The 14,783-nt window shown below is 49.1% G+C and overlaps 1 protein-coding gene and 1 pseudogene across 4 annotated transcripts in view; both read right to left on the bottom strand.

Moving 5' to 3' along the window:
* Window positions 1-287: 287 nt before the first annotated feature.
* Window positions 288-782, bottom strand: LOC118528944 (ferritin light chain pseudogene; annotated as a pseudogene).
* A 3,189-nt stretch (window positions 783-3,971) lies between these two features.
* LOC118528964 (aryl hydrocarbon receptor-like) overlaps window positions 3,972-14,783 on the bottom strand; it is a 42,919-nt gene continuing 32,107 nt past the window's right edge. For 2 of the 4 annotated variants that reach the window (XM_078066475.1, XM_078066793.1), the window contains exons 6-10: window positions 13,544-13,686; window positions 12,723-12,925; window positions 11,777-11,886; window positions 11,509-11,626; window positions 5,758-8,503 (exon numbers count right to left, since the gene is read on the bottom strand). In XM_078066475.1, the coding sequence (XP_077922601.1) occupies window positions 6,613-8,503; window positions 11,509-11,626; window positions 11,777-11,886; window positions 12,723-12,925; window positions 13,544-13,686 (2,465 nt within the window). In that variant the 3' untranslated portion in view covers window positions 5,758-6,612. Of the gene's footprint in view, window positions 5,713-5,757; window positions 8,504-11,508; window positions 11,627-11,776; window positions 11,887-12,722; window positions 12,926-13,543; window positions 13,687-14,783 lie in introns of those variants that run through there. The other 2 variants (XM_078067204.1, XM_078067605.1) reach the window with 2 other exon arrangements.

Genomic DNA, 14,783 nt, shown 5'->3' with positions numbered 1-14,783 from the left:
ATTTAGACTTTATGTATGAGAAGACCGAGACCCCATTTTATTTTTCTTCCATATGGCTAACCCATTGTTTCAGCTCCATTGCTAAATGACCTATCTTTCTCCCACAGCTTTTTTTTTTTTCCTGCAAAAAGCTTTATTGCTTTGTTTCCATTTAGTCCATGGCTTGGGAGAGGGTGCCAGGGTGTTTAAAAAACCACCTAGTAGTTGAGGGAGAGGCTCAAGCAGAAGCCCTGGCACCAAGAGGATGTCGGTGTGTCCTCTCAAAGGATGCAGGGCTCCAGAGGCTGCTAGTCATGCTTGAGGGTGAGCCTTTCAAAGAGATCTTCACCCAGCCCAGCCGGGGGGCCAGCCAGCCTGCAGAGGTTACTCTGATGGTCTCCATCTTCCTCATCCAGGAAGTGTCTCTTCAGGAAGTCACAGAAATAGGGGTCTGCACTGGCAGAACCCAGGGCATGTAGACCCAAAATGGCCTGGTTCCTGTTCTTCTCCAGAAACAGGGTGGCTTCCATGGTGTCTTGGGCTTTACCCCACTCATCTTGAGACTCCTTCTGCATGTCCTGGAAGAGGGTGTGGCTGCTGTGCTGGTTTTGCATCTTCTGGAGATGCTCAGTGCCCTTGTGCTTCTCCTCAGCCAACTTGCAGCCCTCCAGAGCCATGTCCTCATGGTGGAAATTGAAGCCCAGAGAGAGGTAGGTGCTGGAGGCCTGCAGATGCATGTTGGCCAGGTGGTTGATGGTGGCCTCCACCTGGCTGGAATAATTCTAATGAGTCTGGGAGCTCATTGTTGATTGGTAATAAGAAGCTAGCTCAAAATATGGTGTTGGCTGGCCCTGGAGGTAGAGGGTGCCGGGGAAGATGGCTCCGAAGGTTGCCACTGGAAAAAATGTTGGAGGGTGGTTGGAGGCTGGTAGAAGGGGAGTCCCTGGGTCTGTTCCATCTAAATACTGTTGAAGCAAGAGATAGATCTGTGGGACTGCCGGGTATACTGCCTTTCCCCATAGTTCTGATCACCTCCATCATATATCAAATTCCTATAGATGTGTGGTCGGCTTCTGGGCTCCTACTCTATTCCTCCACTGTGTGACTATGTACTAACACCATAGTCTCTTCACTGTTGTGCTTTATGAAAGCCTTGATAGGCAATATGGCGAGTATGGCCCTTTGTTCTTCTTTATGACTAGATGTCTTGGTTAATCTTGGCCCTTCATCTACCTCATACAGTTTTGAATCAACTTTTCAAATTTCATGAGAAACATGGTAAGTTTGACTGGATTTCACTGAATCCTTAGGTCAATTAGGAAATACTGATACTTTATGATATTGTGTTTTCCAATCGGAGCTGGGGTGAGAGCTGCCCTGGACTTTCACAGGCCTCCATGTTCAGAGTTGGGTCTGTCTAGACTACAGCTCTTGTGTTACTGTGTGTCCTGTGGCCACCTGTGGGCCTAGCATAGCTGCAGGAAGCAAAGCTCATTAGATGGTAAAGATGGAGAGCCCACCAAGCCTTCAGAAGATTCATGGCTGCCTGTGTCTCCAAGACCTCTCTGCTCATGGTACAGTCACTTCTCTATTGAGGCAACTCTTGGGAATATGAGATGAACCCAGCTCCAGTGCTGGGCTCTGGGTCTCCCAAATCTACCTGGGAAATTCCAGATAACCCCAGGCAACCCCACCCTCCCTGTGTTCTTCTCCCATGATTAGTTCATACACAGGAACGTGACCCATCTTGGATCAGTGGAATGTTATTTCTGGAAACTCTGGGGGAAATTTTACTTGCTCTTGAGAGAGAGGGACAGGAAGGAAGGATAGTCTCCTATGTGGCACGTTGTGGCTGTGGTTTGGGCTCTGGACCTGCTACCTGTCCAGAGTGAAGCAAACACACTGCACAAGGCAACACCAAGAACCAGAGAGAAACACCAGCAACACTGGATTATCCCAAAGACTCCCTTATGCACTGGGCTTCTAGCTAGGGGAGTAATCCCTAGTCCAGCTGTTTAAATCAGACAGAGTTGGGTTTTCTGTTTATGTCTTCCAACAACATCTCCTCTGATAACCCCTAAAGAGAACTCCAAATTCTCTCTAGGAGACTCCCTACCCCACTCTCAGCCCATGTGCTTGGGAGGGACCTCTGACCCAGCTCCAGGAGTGGTATCCATGAATTTGGCTGAATGAGGGGCATATTCAATCCATGAAGGTCCTGAAGGGGAGCCTAGTGCAGCCCTCCCAGGCTAACTCATAGAAACCCTGCAGCAGTGGAGGCCCCTCTGGTCGTTTTATGCCCTTTGAGTTCTGATGGAAGAAGCTCCCTTGGTTTCTCGAGCTGGTTGGAGCCCGGCACCTTAGAAGGTGGTGTGTGCCACATCCCACAAAAGAGTGAACAAGTACAGCCAGTCCCTCTAGCCAGCTGCGACTGCTTGTTTATGACCTCAAAAGCCTGCCCACTCTCTTTCCCCTTTTACTCCATCCTTCCTAGCCCATCTTCTCGTGGCCAGTCCTAGCACTGGGCAGTCAAGCACTTGGCCTCCCCTCCATCTGCCCTGGCCTCAGGAAGCAGTCCCCTGAATCAGTGACAGCAGCACTCTTATAGCATTGGCACAATCTGAATCATGGTAGTTGTAAAAGAATGTTTGGGGAACTGTCTACAGTGTCCTGAAGCATGTGCGCCAAGTTAAAAGGACAGTCATCGAATTACTTTCAAGTTATACTCAGTAGAAAGGAAGAGTACTGTTTAATCATCTGAGCTCATCAGTCAGGCTGATTTTCACACACACATTTGCTTCAACTCATCCTGCTTGGGCCAGACCACAAATACAAGAGAACCAGAAAGGCTGTACTCACCACAGAGTCAGACCTGTAACTAAACACGCACATATATGTGCACACATTTACTATCTGTTTTAATATGCTGAATAATGATTACATTAGTAAGAGGTTATGGTATTACTGGCCATGTAACACATACTTCTTTTTTAAATAATGTAATAATATTTTGCTGAATGTATGGGTTATATTTGATTAAAAGTTATTATTTCCAAGATGTTGATGAAACCAAATATAGTCTTTATTATACTGTACACCCAAATTATTAGGAAGGCTGATTTTGTTCCTTTTAATGATTGATGAGTCTGGGACAATTTGACTGCATCAAGGGTACTGATGAGGGGTTTGTGCTTTACCTAATGGGAATCCTGTAACTTCTGGGACAAGAGTGCAATTCACAAGAAACTGAAGGCTTTGGGGCAACATGAGCACATTCTGTGGAGGCAAAGGACAAGTACAGAATTTGGACATCACCTTGGGCAGTCACAAAGCTGGCTGTTTGGCAACATTAGCTAATTAAGCTCCTTCTTGAAAAGAATTTCGTGTTGCATGCTTTTAAAATGAGTTATATGTTTGTGGTTATTTTTTACATGGGTTGCTGTCTCCAAGGACCAGCCCAGCTTCACCACCCATGAAATAGACTTTTGTACACTGGTCCCTGAAAGACATTTTCTGGGGCAAGTTCCGGATGACTCATGTTCACATGGATGTGGTGGATGCCCCTCACCTGTTACCCAGAGATTACTGCTCCCAAGAGTGTTGCGGGAGGGGACGGCTGTTTGTTGGTGTCAATGAAGCCTCCCTCCCAGTGTTACGTTCCTGATTACCCTCCATTTTGATTCTGGCCTTGGCCATGTGACTTGGCTTGATCACCTGCCCTAGCAGAGGCTTGATAAGCACTTGGACACGGGGGCTTGACTTCTTGGAGCATGCTGCAGCCAAGAAATCCTGGTGTCTTGGGAAGGGAGGGAACCAAGGAGCCTGGCTGACACCCAGCAAGCTACCAGACATGTGAGTGAGCCCCTGCTGAGCTGCCAGATGACCACAGCCACATGAACGATGCAGGCGAGACCCACAGCAGAACCATCCAGTGGAGCCCACCAAACTGCAGAATAATAAGCAAAGAGACGATTGTTGTTTTAATAGCCTACGTTTTGTGGTAATTTGCTACTCCACATATGAATGAAACACCAGACATATTCTTGTGAGCTGTGCATTGACTGCCAGTGTTTCATTATAGTCCATGGTAGTAAATAAACAACACAGAGAAATGGAATGTACAGATTGTTACACATGTAATGAGTCTGCATTTCACACGGAACATTTTAAGTAGTTTTAAAAAACTTGTGACCCAGTTGAAGATACCATGGAAGGACAACTCTTCACATCAAGGCAGGCCTCAGAGTGTCCAAGAACATGCACTGTTTTGTGATTAAACCGTTTACTTTGGACAGAAAAACATAAAAAGTACTCCAAATAGACCATGGTTTGTTAAGACATACTGCCATGTACAGATTCTAAATGAGGTTAGAGAATTTCCCCTTTCCCCATGATGAGAGGCTGTAATTTTTGGTTTGAGAGAGCAGGTGGAGGGATTTATGAGTACTGGTGAACACTTCTGTGTGTGTTTTCTCCCATTTGTCAGGCTGCAGGGTCTTAGTTGATGCTTCAGTGTTTTAGGTCCAAGGGTCCAAAATGGCAGACATTCCATACATGAAACAACATCAACCATCACCCGATCTGATGCTGTGGAAGATGAACATGGTGGCTTATCCTGTGCAGGTCACATGGTTTCTGGTAACTGCTGGTGGACCTGGTGGCATCAGAGGGGTCCTTCTGTTGGGTTCTGACTGGGCTGGTTCCCGGACCTCTGTGTTCCTGTGCTGTGGTTTCTTCACCTGTGCTTTCATTCATGCACACATACAATGGACATTCATTAAGCACCTACTATGTGCCTGGTTCTGGGTGACACTGGTGAGCAGGTCCAATGGTGGTCATACTTGATGACATCTGGTCCATTTAGCTCCCGAGCAATGAGTCCTGTGGTGGAAGCCACAGAAGTCAGTGGAAGTGCTACTATAACCCTCAACCATTCTGAGTCCTTTATGGAAGGAGAAGCAGTGGCCGCCAACCTTTTTCCTTTTGCTCTGTTGGGAGACTGAGATGCATGCACCCTGTGCTTCAAAGGTGTACCACTGTCTAGATCTTCCATCTGCCATGTTCCCATGCCATCCTCTAGGGCAGAACACCATTCCTCCTGCACATGGGCTCCACAGAGGACCCACTTCTCCTGTGTCCAAGATACTGGGTGAAGGTCAAGCCCTCTCCAGGGGTCTAGGCCAAAGGGCACATATCCCTTCCCCACGTGTGGCTGTCAGCATGTTACCGTGCTGTAAGAACCATGTGTCTGGATGGCCCTGATTGCAAACAGGTTGTCTGATGCTGGCTTCAGCTCTGAGCTTGGAAGTGTCATTATGAAGGCAAATGTTGGAACATGTCCATAGTGTCCCCTTCCTATTAACACTTTTGTGATTCAAAAGTTACTTTTTAAACAAAGATGAGAATTCCATATGTGTCTTGAGTATAAAGTACACAGAATGAAATGAACACACACACACAAACACATCTTTGGGATCCAGAGAATAAGATTTCAGATAAGTGTGTATTTATACACACAGAAAAAAGTTAAATATTCACCCAGCAATATGAAAAATTTAAGATACTTCAATTTCAGGGAAAATGTCAGTAGTTAAGACTCCAGATCATGTCCACAGACAGGGGCAAAAAGCACGATACGGTCTTTCTAAGTCAGAATTTGGAGGAAAATGTGCTTCCTTTTGGGCCTGGAATCCCAAGTGCTATGGTGCTGTGCACTTTGTTTTGGTCACACTGCTGATGGGAAAATGGGAAACATTTAGAGCAGTTAGAACAAAATTACAGAAGACAAGGGTTAACCCAAGGACTCTAAAATCATACTTGTTTATAAAAGATGTAAGTTTGAGGCTTTAATTAGGAATTACTTTGGTTTCAGATAGAAGTCTAACAAATTCGGTCTTCTGATCTTCTAACTTACAACAGGTGGAAAATAAAAAATTGGAAAGGGGGTATGAGCTGAGGGACCCCGAGGATGCCAGAAATGAGAGGTGGCAGTGTGACATGAGAAGGGGGCAGAAAATCCAGAGAAGTGAAGGGGAGCTCCCAGTGAAGCTATATCGGGCTGCCTGGGGTTCAGGGAAACCACATTCCAGCTGCGCCCTGAGGGCAGCCCTATGTCACCGGAAAGGCACATCTGCTCCTCTGTGTGAAGTGGGAGGGGTCACAACGCTGCTGGTGTGACTTCTATGTGAAGCTGCATTTAAGGGTGTGCATTATGATTATTTGCAGGATCTGTATGTGTGTCCTCATTCCCTGCCAGCACCAGGCAGTGAGCAATGCTTCAGCACTAACCTGCTTATTGGTGTTGGAAATGGTACCGGGGAGACACAGCAGAAGAGGGTGTCAAATTCAAAATACAACCAATCCAACTCTGGGTGTCCAAAGCTGGGCTAAATCACATTACAAAGTAGGTGTCCAGGTGGCTTAGTGATGCCCAGAAGACTGCAGCTGGAGGGCCCACCAGGTCATAACCACACTATTCCCAGGGGTAAAGCCCCTCCTGCCACCATTACTAGCCTCAGTTGACCAACACTGACAGTGACCTGCTACATTTGAAGAATCCCTCCATGTATCCCTGCACTGCAGCTTCACAGTAATGCTGTGCTTAGGACCAGCTGGGCTGGTGGGATACCCCTCCTATACTGGCCAGCTGGGCAGATGCCCCCTCACATCCAGATTTGCTAGGAGCTCTGCACTTGACCAGTGAGGTAGAGTGCCCCTCCCTGCTACCCACAAATCCCCGTGGTCCTGCTTGCTAACACTTACCTGGAGCTGGACGTCACGGCTGCCCTGCATAGATGCAGGTGGCCAGGCAGAGTCAGGAGGGCAGGGAGGCAGGGTCAGGCTAGACTGCACCTGGGGTCTCCCCGCAGCCCCTGGGGCTGCGATGACCAGTCTGTCCTTGCTGTGCCTTGTGGCTTCAGCTGGGCTCTTGCCTTGGCTGCTGCCTATGCCTAGGGAGCTGTTCTTGGAGGACAGGAAGAGGCTTGGCTTCAGGGCCTGGGGGATGGCATCTCTTGGGCAGCCACCCAAGGGCTGGGCACTTGGCAACCCTTCTCTCACTGGTCCACAAGCTTCCTGGGTCTGCAGCCCCATTTGTACCCACTGCTGTTGCTTGGCAGCTGGGCAGGGGTCCATGCTGTCAGAGTCCTGCATAGCCAAGGGTATATGCAGGAGCTCCTGGGAAGGGCAGGCAGAGCTCCCCGAGAGCTGGCTCACCACCAGGGAGTGGGGTGGGTGCTCTTGACTCCCAGCTGTATCCTTTGGGTTACCCGCTTCTCCCTGCACAGATGGGGGCAAACCCCAGCACAAGTTAGGAGGAATGTCACTGGCTGGCCCTGCCCATGGAGGGCACAGGCTGGCCATGGTCGACCACAGGTGGTGGAAGGGGTCAGGCTGGGCCTGCCTTGCTACCTGCCCTGCCTCCACCTCCACAGGGACTAGTGCTGGCTGGCCCTGGATCGGGGAATCCCAAATGCTTTCCAAGGGATAGGTGCCGCAGGAGGTGGGATCTGAGGTGATCAAGGGCTCTTGACACTGACCACTGTGTGAGGCTGTCCAGGGCATGGGTTCTTTGTAAAAATCCAGAACACCAGCACCTGGCTGAGCCAGGTGTCTAGGGACATTTTCTCCTAAAGGGAGTGAAGATGTGTGGTTTGGCTGAAACACCTGGGCAGGTTGGCTGGGGCTGGAGGCCTCAGGGAGGGGGCTGAGGTCAAATATTGTTGGTTTCTGGCATATCCTGAAATTCAAAGGCATATCCTGGCTGTGCTGAAGCTGCCACTGTGGAGAACTCTGGAGTGTAGGGCCAGAGATGAGAAAATGCTGGGTGTGTGTGTGAAGGTAGCTGGGCACTGTGCCCATGTGCTGAGGTGGAGTCACTTCCACGGTAAGCTGGCCCGAGCCCAGCGAAGGCTGTGGCTTCAGGGTCTGTGGAGCAGTTGTGCTGGATGGTGGGGGTAATGCCACATTCCCACTGTCATGAAAAAGCACTTTCTTTTCCCTGTGGGAGCCCCCTCCCTGGCTTGGTGGTAGTGGGTGGCAATTCTGAGACCCTGCAGGGCCTGAGTCAGCCCTGAGAAGGCTCTCTTCCCACACACGCTGGCTGAGGTCAGTGACCCCCAGGTGCTGGAGAGTGCAGCAGAGATCAGGCTGTTCTTCTGTGTCCTTCTCCAGCAGGGTCTCTGTGAGAGCCAGGAGGGAGTTGTCTTCCTCCTCCTCTTTCTCTTCCTTGTGCGCATGACTGTCATTGGACCTCCACCTCTCCAAGGGTGAGCCTTGTGGGGTTGGGGCAATGCAGGACAAGTATATGGATTCATCTTGCTGCATCATGGCTCCCAGAAGAGAGCCTGGGCGCACAGGACCCTGACCAGTGGGGGTGCCCTTTCTTGCCCTGATCCTCTTCCTGGCTGGGAGGGCAGTCACAGGGCTCAGGGGGCTGCTGTCATACAGGATGGCTTCCCCTGTGGTGAAGATGAATGGCAGCTGCAGGGCTCTCTTGCGCAGGTGCTCCTCCCCCTCTGCATTCCTGTGGTTAAGGAAACACAAGACCACATCTGAGAATGGGTGAATGAGTGAGAAAGGGAGTCTCCTGGTCAGGGGACAGTAATGGCCAAGTAACTGAACAAGTGAGCAAGGCGCTGGACATCAGCTGTTCTGGTTTTTCCATCCAAGGGAGAAGACATAATATTGAACTTGCTTCTCTTTTGCATTCTTTGGAGTATAAAATCTTGGCCAATACTTTCTGTCTTGAATTCTGAAGAAGTCTCAGAGGAAACTGCTTATTTGTGGGATGAGTATTCCAAAAACACATGTAGAAATACCCTAAACTTTAAGTTTACGTCGAAAAGGATAAATCATTATGCAAATATGATACATGCAACTGTTTTTCACTGGGAAAAATAATTTTCCCGCCCTTCCTCCTCTCCCTTCTTCCCTTCCAAAAGACACATGGTATATGGCTGCTATAGGCCGCCCCAACAGCCATGTAACACCATGCTCAGCAAGGTGAAAAACCTTCACTTGCTGGCCTGACTCCACTTGGAATCTCACATTTGGTTTGTAGCTCCACAAAGGAAAACTGAAGTAACATGGAGTGTCTTTGACAGAAGATGACCAGGATGCTGTGGGCATAGGAAACCCCATCACTGGAGGGACCTTTAGAGAAGCTGGTATCTCACCTTAAGATCTCTGGTCATAGCCTTTGTCCTTAAGTCTACTTTGTATGATATGAATACAACCACTCTGGCTTTCTTGTACGTACTGTTTGTACCACACATCTTTTATTTTATGTCTTATTCCTTTCAACTTATTTGTGTCACTATTTAAAAATATATCTCTTGTGCTTGCTTCAACAGCACATATACTAAAAATATATACTAAAAAAATATATAAGGCATATGGTTGAGTGCTTTTTTAAAAATCCATTTCGACAATCTGTGTGTTTTAATTGGAGTGTTTTATCCATTAACATTTAGTGGCATTATTGCTATGTCTGGATTTGGGTCTTTTATATTATATTTGTTTGTCCCCCCTTCTTCCCCTCTATGCACCCCTTTCCTGCCTAGATACATTAATTTTTTAAGAAATTCATTTTCATTTATATACTGGATTTTTGGTTCTATCTTTTGCATTATATTTTTAATGGTTGCTTTAGAAATTATGAAATATACCCTCAAGATTTCAATGTCTACTTAGAATTAGTACTGTGCCACTTTACATAAAACATATGCATCTTGCAATGGTCCATGTACTCCTAACACCCATCCTTTATCCTAGAGGTGTCATATATATTACATCTATATATGTTATAAATCCCATACTATATTTTTGGCTTTAAGCAGTCACATGTATTTTTTAAAAAGGAAAAATAATATTTTATATTTATCCACATGTTTACCATTCCTCATCCTGCCCACTCCTTTTTCAAGGTTCAAGGTCTTAGTGGATATCATTTCCCTTCCACCTGACATATTTCTTTTAGCATTCCTTATAGTGCAGATCTACTGGCAATAAATTGTTGGATTTTTTTTTTCCTTTAATGAAAATGTCTTTGTTTGTTATTATTTTTGAGGGCTATGTTCATTGTTCACAGAATTCAGAGTTGACAATTTTTTAAAAGCACTTCAAAGATACTGTTCTAATGTTTTCTGATCACCATTTTTTCTGTTGAGAAGTCCACAATAATCTAATTGTTTCTTATATGTAATGTGCTTTTTATCTTAGACTGCTTTTAAAGTTTTCTCTTTAGCTTTGGTGTACAACAATCTGACCAGAATATGCCTTGGTGTGGTTTTTTTTGTATTTATCCTGCTTGGAATTCGCTGAGGTTCTTGAATCTATAATTATAATTTTTCCCAAACTGGAGACGTTTCTGGTCATTATTTCTTCAAACATATATACACACACGCACATAAATATATAGATAGACAGATATAGGTATAGATATATTGCCCACTCTCTCTGTTCTTTTTCTGGGATTCCATTTACTTATAAAACTATGTATAGGATATAATTTCAAGTATAAAACTTAAATATGAGCCAAAACATACCTGAAGGAAATATATCGATATATTGACAACAATCTTGACTGATCCGCAATCACATTAGCCTCGGACCCTTCCTTGGGCCCTCCCTTCCGGCCCTCATTTGCGTGGAACACCACCCCCCCCCCCCCCCCCCGTTCCGGCCCTCCTTTGCGTGGGACCCTCCCTTCCGGCCCGCATTTGCGTGGGACCCTCCCTTCCGGCCCACATTTGTGTGGGACGCTCCCTTCGGGCCCGCCCTTCCGACCCTCGTTTGAGTGGGACCCTCCCTTCGGGCCCTCCCTTCCAGCCCTCATTTGCGTGGGACCCTCCCTTCGGGCCCGCATTTGCGTGGGACCCTCCCTTCGGGCCCGCATTTGCGTCGGACCCGCCTTTCCGGCCCTCATTTGCGTGGGACCCTTCCTTCGGGCCCGCCCTTCCGGCCCTCGTTTGCGTGGGACCCTCCCTTCAGGCCCTCATTTGCGTGGGACCCGCCCTTCGGGCCCTCGTTTGCGTGGGACCCTCCCTTCGGGCCCGCATTTGTGTGGGACCCTCCCTTCGTGCCCTTCCTACTGGCCCGCATTTGTGTGGGACCCGCCCTTTGGGCCCTCCCTTCCGGCCCACATTTGAGTGGGACCCTCCCTTCGGGCCCGCCCTTCCGGCCCGCATTTGCGTGGGACCCGACCTTCGGGCCCTCCCTTCCGGCCCACATTTGAGTGGGACCCTCCCTTCGGGCCCTCCCTTCAGGCCCTCATTTGCGTGGGACCCTCCCTTCGGGCCCTCCCTTCCGGCCCGCATTTGTGTTGGGGCCTCACTTAGGGGCTTTTATTTCCGTCTTGTTTCAGGATCACACGTACGTCGGGACCTCGCTTTTACGACATGGTCCTCACCGGGGGGAGGGGGCGCAAGAACCTCATTTCTGTCAGTTCGCTCTGCCGTCGTCGGGCCCCGCGGACGTCGGGCCCTCATTTACGACAGGGCCCTCACTTCCCGCCGGGGCCCTACTTACGTCAGGGCCCGCTGTCGGGCGACGATGCAGTCGGGCTGGCCGCCGCGGAACAGCAGGCGGGCGTTGGACTGCACCCGCAGCCGGAACACCGTGAGGCCGCTCTCGCCCGTCCTCATCACTGCCGACAGAGACAGAGAGAGAGAGAGAGACTGCGCGCGCGTCGGAGCCTCGGACCCCCCCCCCCCAGCCCTCTGCAGCGGGCGCTGCGGGAGGAGGCGGGAGGCGGCCGCGGGGCAGGCTGGGCCCCGACAGCGCCTCCCGAACTCACGCCGCACGTGGTTCTCGGCGCAGTGCATCATGTCGGCCGCGTGGATGAACTGGTAGCCGGAGCCCCTCCTGCAGAGCTCGCTGTCGGTGTAGCCCAGGACCAGCTTGCCTCTGCGGACGAGACACGGCACCCCGCGGCTTACAGCCCTGCCGCCCGCCCGTCCCAGCGCCTCACAGGGAGCCTTCGCAGGCCGTTCGGCTTGGCGCCCAGGCGCCGGGAGCGGTCTTCTCTGGGCGGCCCAGGTCCGGAGGGGGCGCCCCTCCTAGCCGCGGGGCTGGCGCAGACCCTGAAGAGGCGTCGGCCCTGACCGGAGTGTGCGCCCTGTCAGACACTTCTGCCGCCCACCTGTTCCCAGATCCTGCTGTAAACCTGTGCTGTGGAACGGGGGTCAGTACCCACGTTAACTTTGTGGAGGACAGATTCCACCGCCTTCGTCAGAGGGCTCTGTGACTCCCCAGCATCTTTGAGGAGGAAACAGAACTTGTAAGTTCCAGTACTAACAGTGCATGGAAGCACTTGTTCTTAAGCCAGTGCTTTCCAGAATGTGTTCTAAGGGGCGTTGGCATTGTAGCGTGTTAACTGATTCCCCCAAGAAAGGTTCAATGGTCAAATAAGATTTGGGAACAATTGGGTCAAACCTAGTTAGTTAGATTTTTCATAGTGGGACTTCTTGGGGCTTCACTATGATTTGTTACTGGAAGTTTCTGAGAGGGAGACGAGTATTACTTGGGATTTGCTTTCTGCATCATACCCTAAACCCCACACTCCTACATTGCCCTTATAAGCGGCACCTTTTCTACTAACTCTCATTACAGAACCTGTTTGGACAGGATTGGCCAACTGTTCTTGCCTTGCCTGTGGTTCTAGACTCAGGATTTGGACCATAATTACTCTGGGAGCACCCTTGGTTCCCTAGGAGTCATGATTTCTGGTCAGAGGGATGTACCTGGAATCACAGGCTATAGGTGTGAAATCCAATTTGTGTTTTGTTTGGAAAAGAAATGTTTCATCTTGGAGCTCCAGGATGGTGAGTGGCTGGCGAGGTGCTGCAATGGCGAACAGGGTGCGTTGAGGAGACATGAGGATACCATCTTCTAACCTATTGTTCTGTCCAGGGAGGAACTTCAGATGGCCATGGAAATTCAACTCCTAGAAAAAGCAGACCCCAAACATAATGAGAAGAGAAAAGAGAAGAGGATGTTAAGTAGCTAAAATAGTCGATATGACTTTCCTCTTAGGGAACTCAGAGGGTCCCGTACCCTCCTTGTAGTTGAACAGGTAGGACTCAGTATAGGTGTGTGCAGGTTTGGAGCTTCCTCATTCTGCTCTGCCCATTAGGCCCTGATCATTTTTCATGGCTTCCCAGTCTTCCCTTCGGTCCCTGACCCACACAGCCTTTTTCAAAGAGCTGCGGAGTTAATTGAGCTGTGAGAGGGTATACAATTCCAGGAATTGGTAGGCACTTTTAGCTGATTTGGGGGACGGTGAAGAAGGTGGATGTTAACATCCTGAGTTCACCAGGGATCTCCACTTAGGATGTACTATAGGTAACAGGTGTAACTAAATCCCAAGTAAACAAATCCCATATCTTAACCAGGCAGAGGAAGGTTCAAAAGAGAACTTGGTATTCTGAAACGGCAGTGAGCTGAAGGCCAGATTCACCATCCTGGGATGGTGAGGAAGCCTGGCTCAACCCTTGGGCAGTGTCCCATCTGGGCAGAGCACTGGTATAGGAAGTTCCTGAGCCTATAAGGACAGTGTGATTACCAGAAACCCAGAAGAATTGTCCAGCAGGCAGCGGAAGCGACAAACAAAACTTCTTTCCAGATAGGAAGGGTCATCCAAGGGCTGATGCTGCAGGCTGTCTGTGGAGGAGCCACTAAGTGAGAGAAACTTCTCTCCTGGCAGAGCTGGGAAGACAGACAAATGAGGAAGCTCTACCAGAACACTCATCATCACAGAACTGAAATATCTATAGTTCCCAAAGAAGCTGGTGGGTGGAGAGAATGTGGGGTCACAAGCCCTGTGGCCCAGTGAACCTTAGCCTTGCCCAGTAGGATGACCTTGATCCACCACTCCAGCTGGCTTTCTCATTCATGAGATGATGCTAGCAGTCCTGCCTGCCTCCATGCCTTAGAGTGTCATGAGAATCAAATTAAAAATGAGATGCTGTGGGTGCCTGGGTGGCTCAGTTGGTTAAGCGACTGCCTTCGGCTCAGGTCATGATCCTGGAGTCCCGGGATCGAGTCCCGCATCAGGCTCCCTGCTCGGCAGGGAGTCTGCTTCTCCCTCTGACCCTCCTCCCTCTCATGCTCTCTGTCTTTCATTCTCTCTCTCTCTCAAATAAATAAATAAAATCTTAAAAAAAAAAAAAAAATGAGATGCTGTACATAACATATATATCCAGGAACCCTACTGGTTCTACTGTCGGAGCCAACTACTTCTCATCACTTCACTCTGCTGTGCTGGCCAGTCTCTCATTATCAGCTGGGTGGAACATCTAGTTGAGAAGAGCATGGACCCTGGACAAGTTATGTAACATCTCCATGGGCCCCAGTTATCTGATCTGACTTAATAAGGTTGTTAGGAGAAATATATTTATATATGTAAAGCAGTTGGAATAGTGCCTGGCACATTGTAACCTCTATAGAAATTGGCTGTTACTCTCATCATTTTTTCCCCCTTGCTTTAAATTTGCCATAGCCTTCTAACTGGTGTCCCTGCTTCCACCCTTGCTCCTATGGTCTGTCCTCCACTCAGTAGCCAGAGTGACTTACTTTATTTATTTATTTATTAAAGGTTTTATTTTTATTTTATTTGGCAGAGAGACACAGTGAGAGAGGGAACACAAGCAAGGGGAGCGGCAGGCAGAGGGAGAAGCAGGCTTCCCGCGGAGCAGGGAGCCCAATGCGGGGCTTGATTCCAGGACCCTGGGATCATGACCTGAACCGAAGGCAGATGCCCAATAACTGAGCCACCCAGGCGCCCCCAGAGTGACTTTAAAATA

Source organism: Halichoerus grypus, chromosome 1 (genome assembly GCF_964656455.1).
Source record: "Halichoerus grypus chromosome 1, mHalGry1.hap1.1, whole genome shotgun sequence".
NCBI classification, from domain to species: domain Eukaryota; kingdom Metazoa; phylum Chordata; class Mammalia; order Carnivora; family Phocidae; genus Halichoerus; species Halichoerus grypus.
The sequence above is the reverse complement of the archived record's forward strand: the minus strand, read 5'-3'. Positions and strand labels throughout refer to the sequence as shown.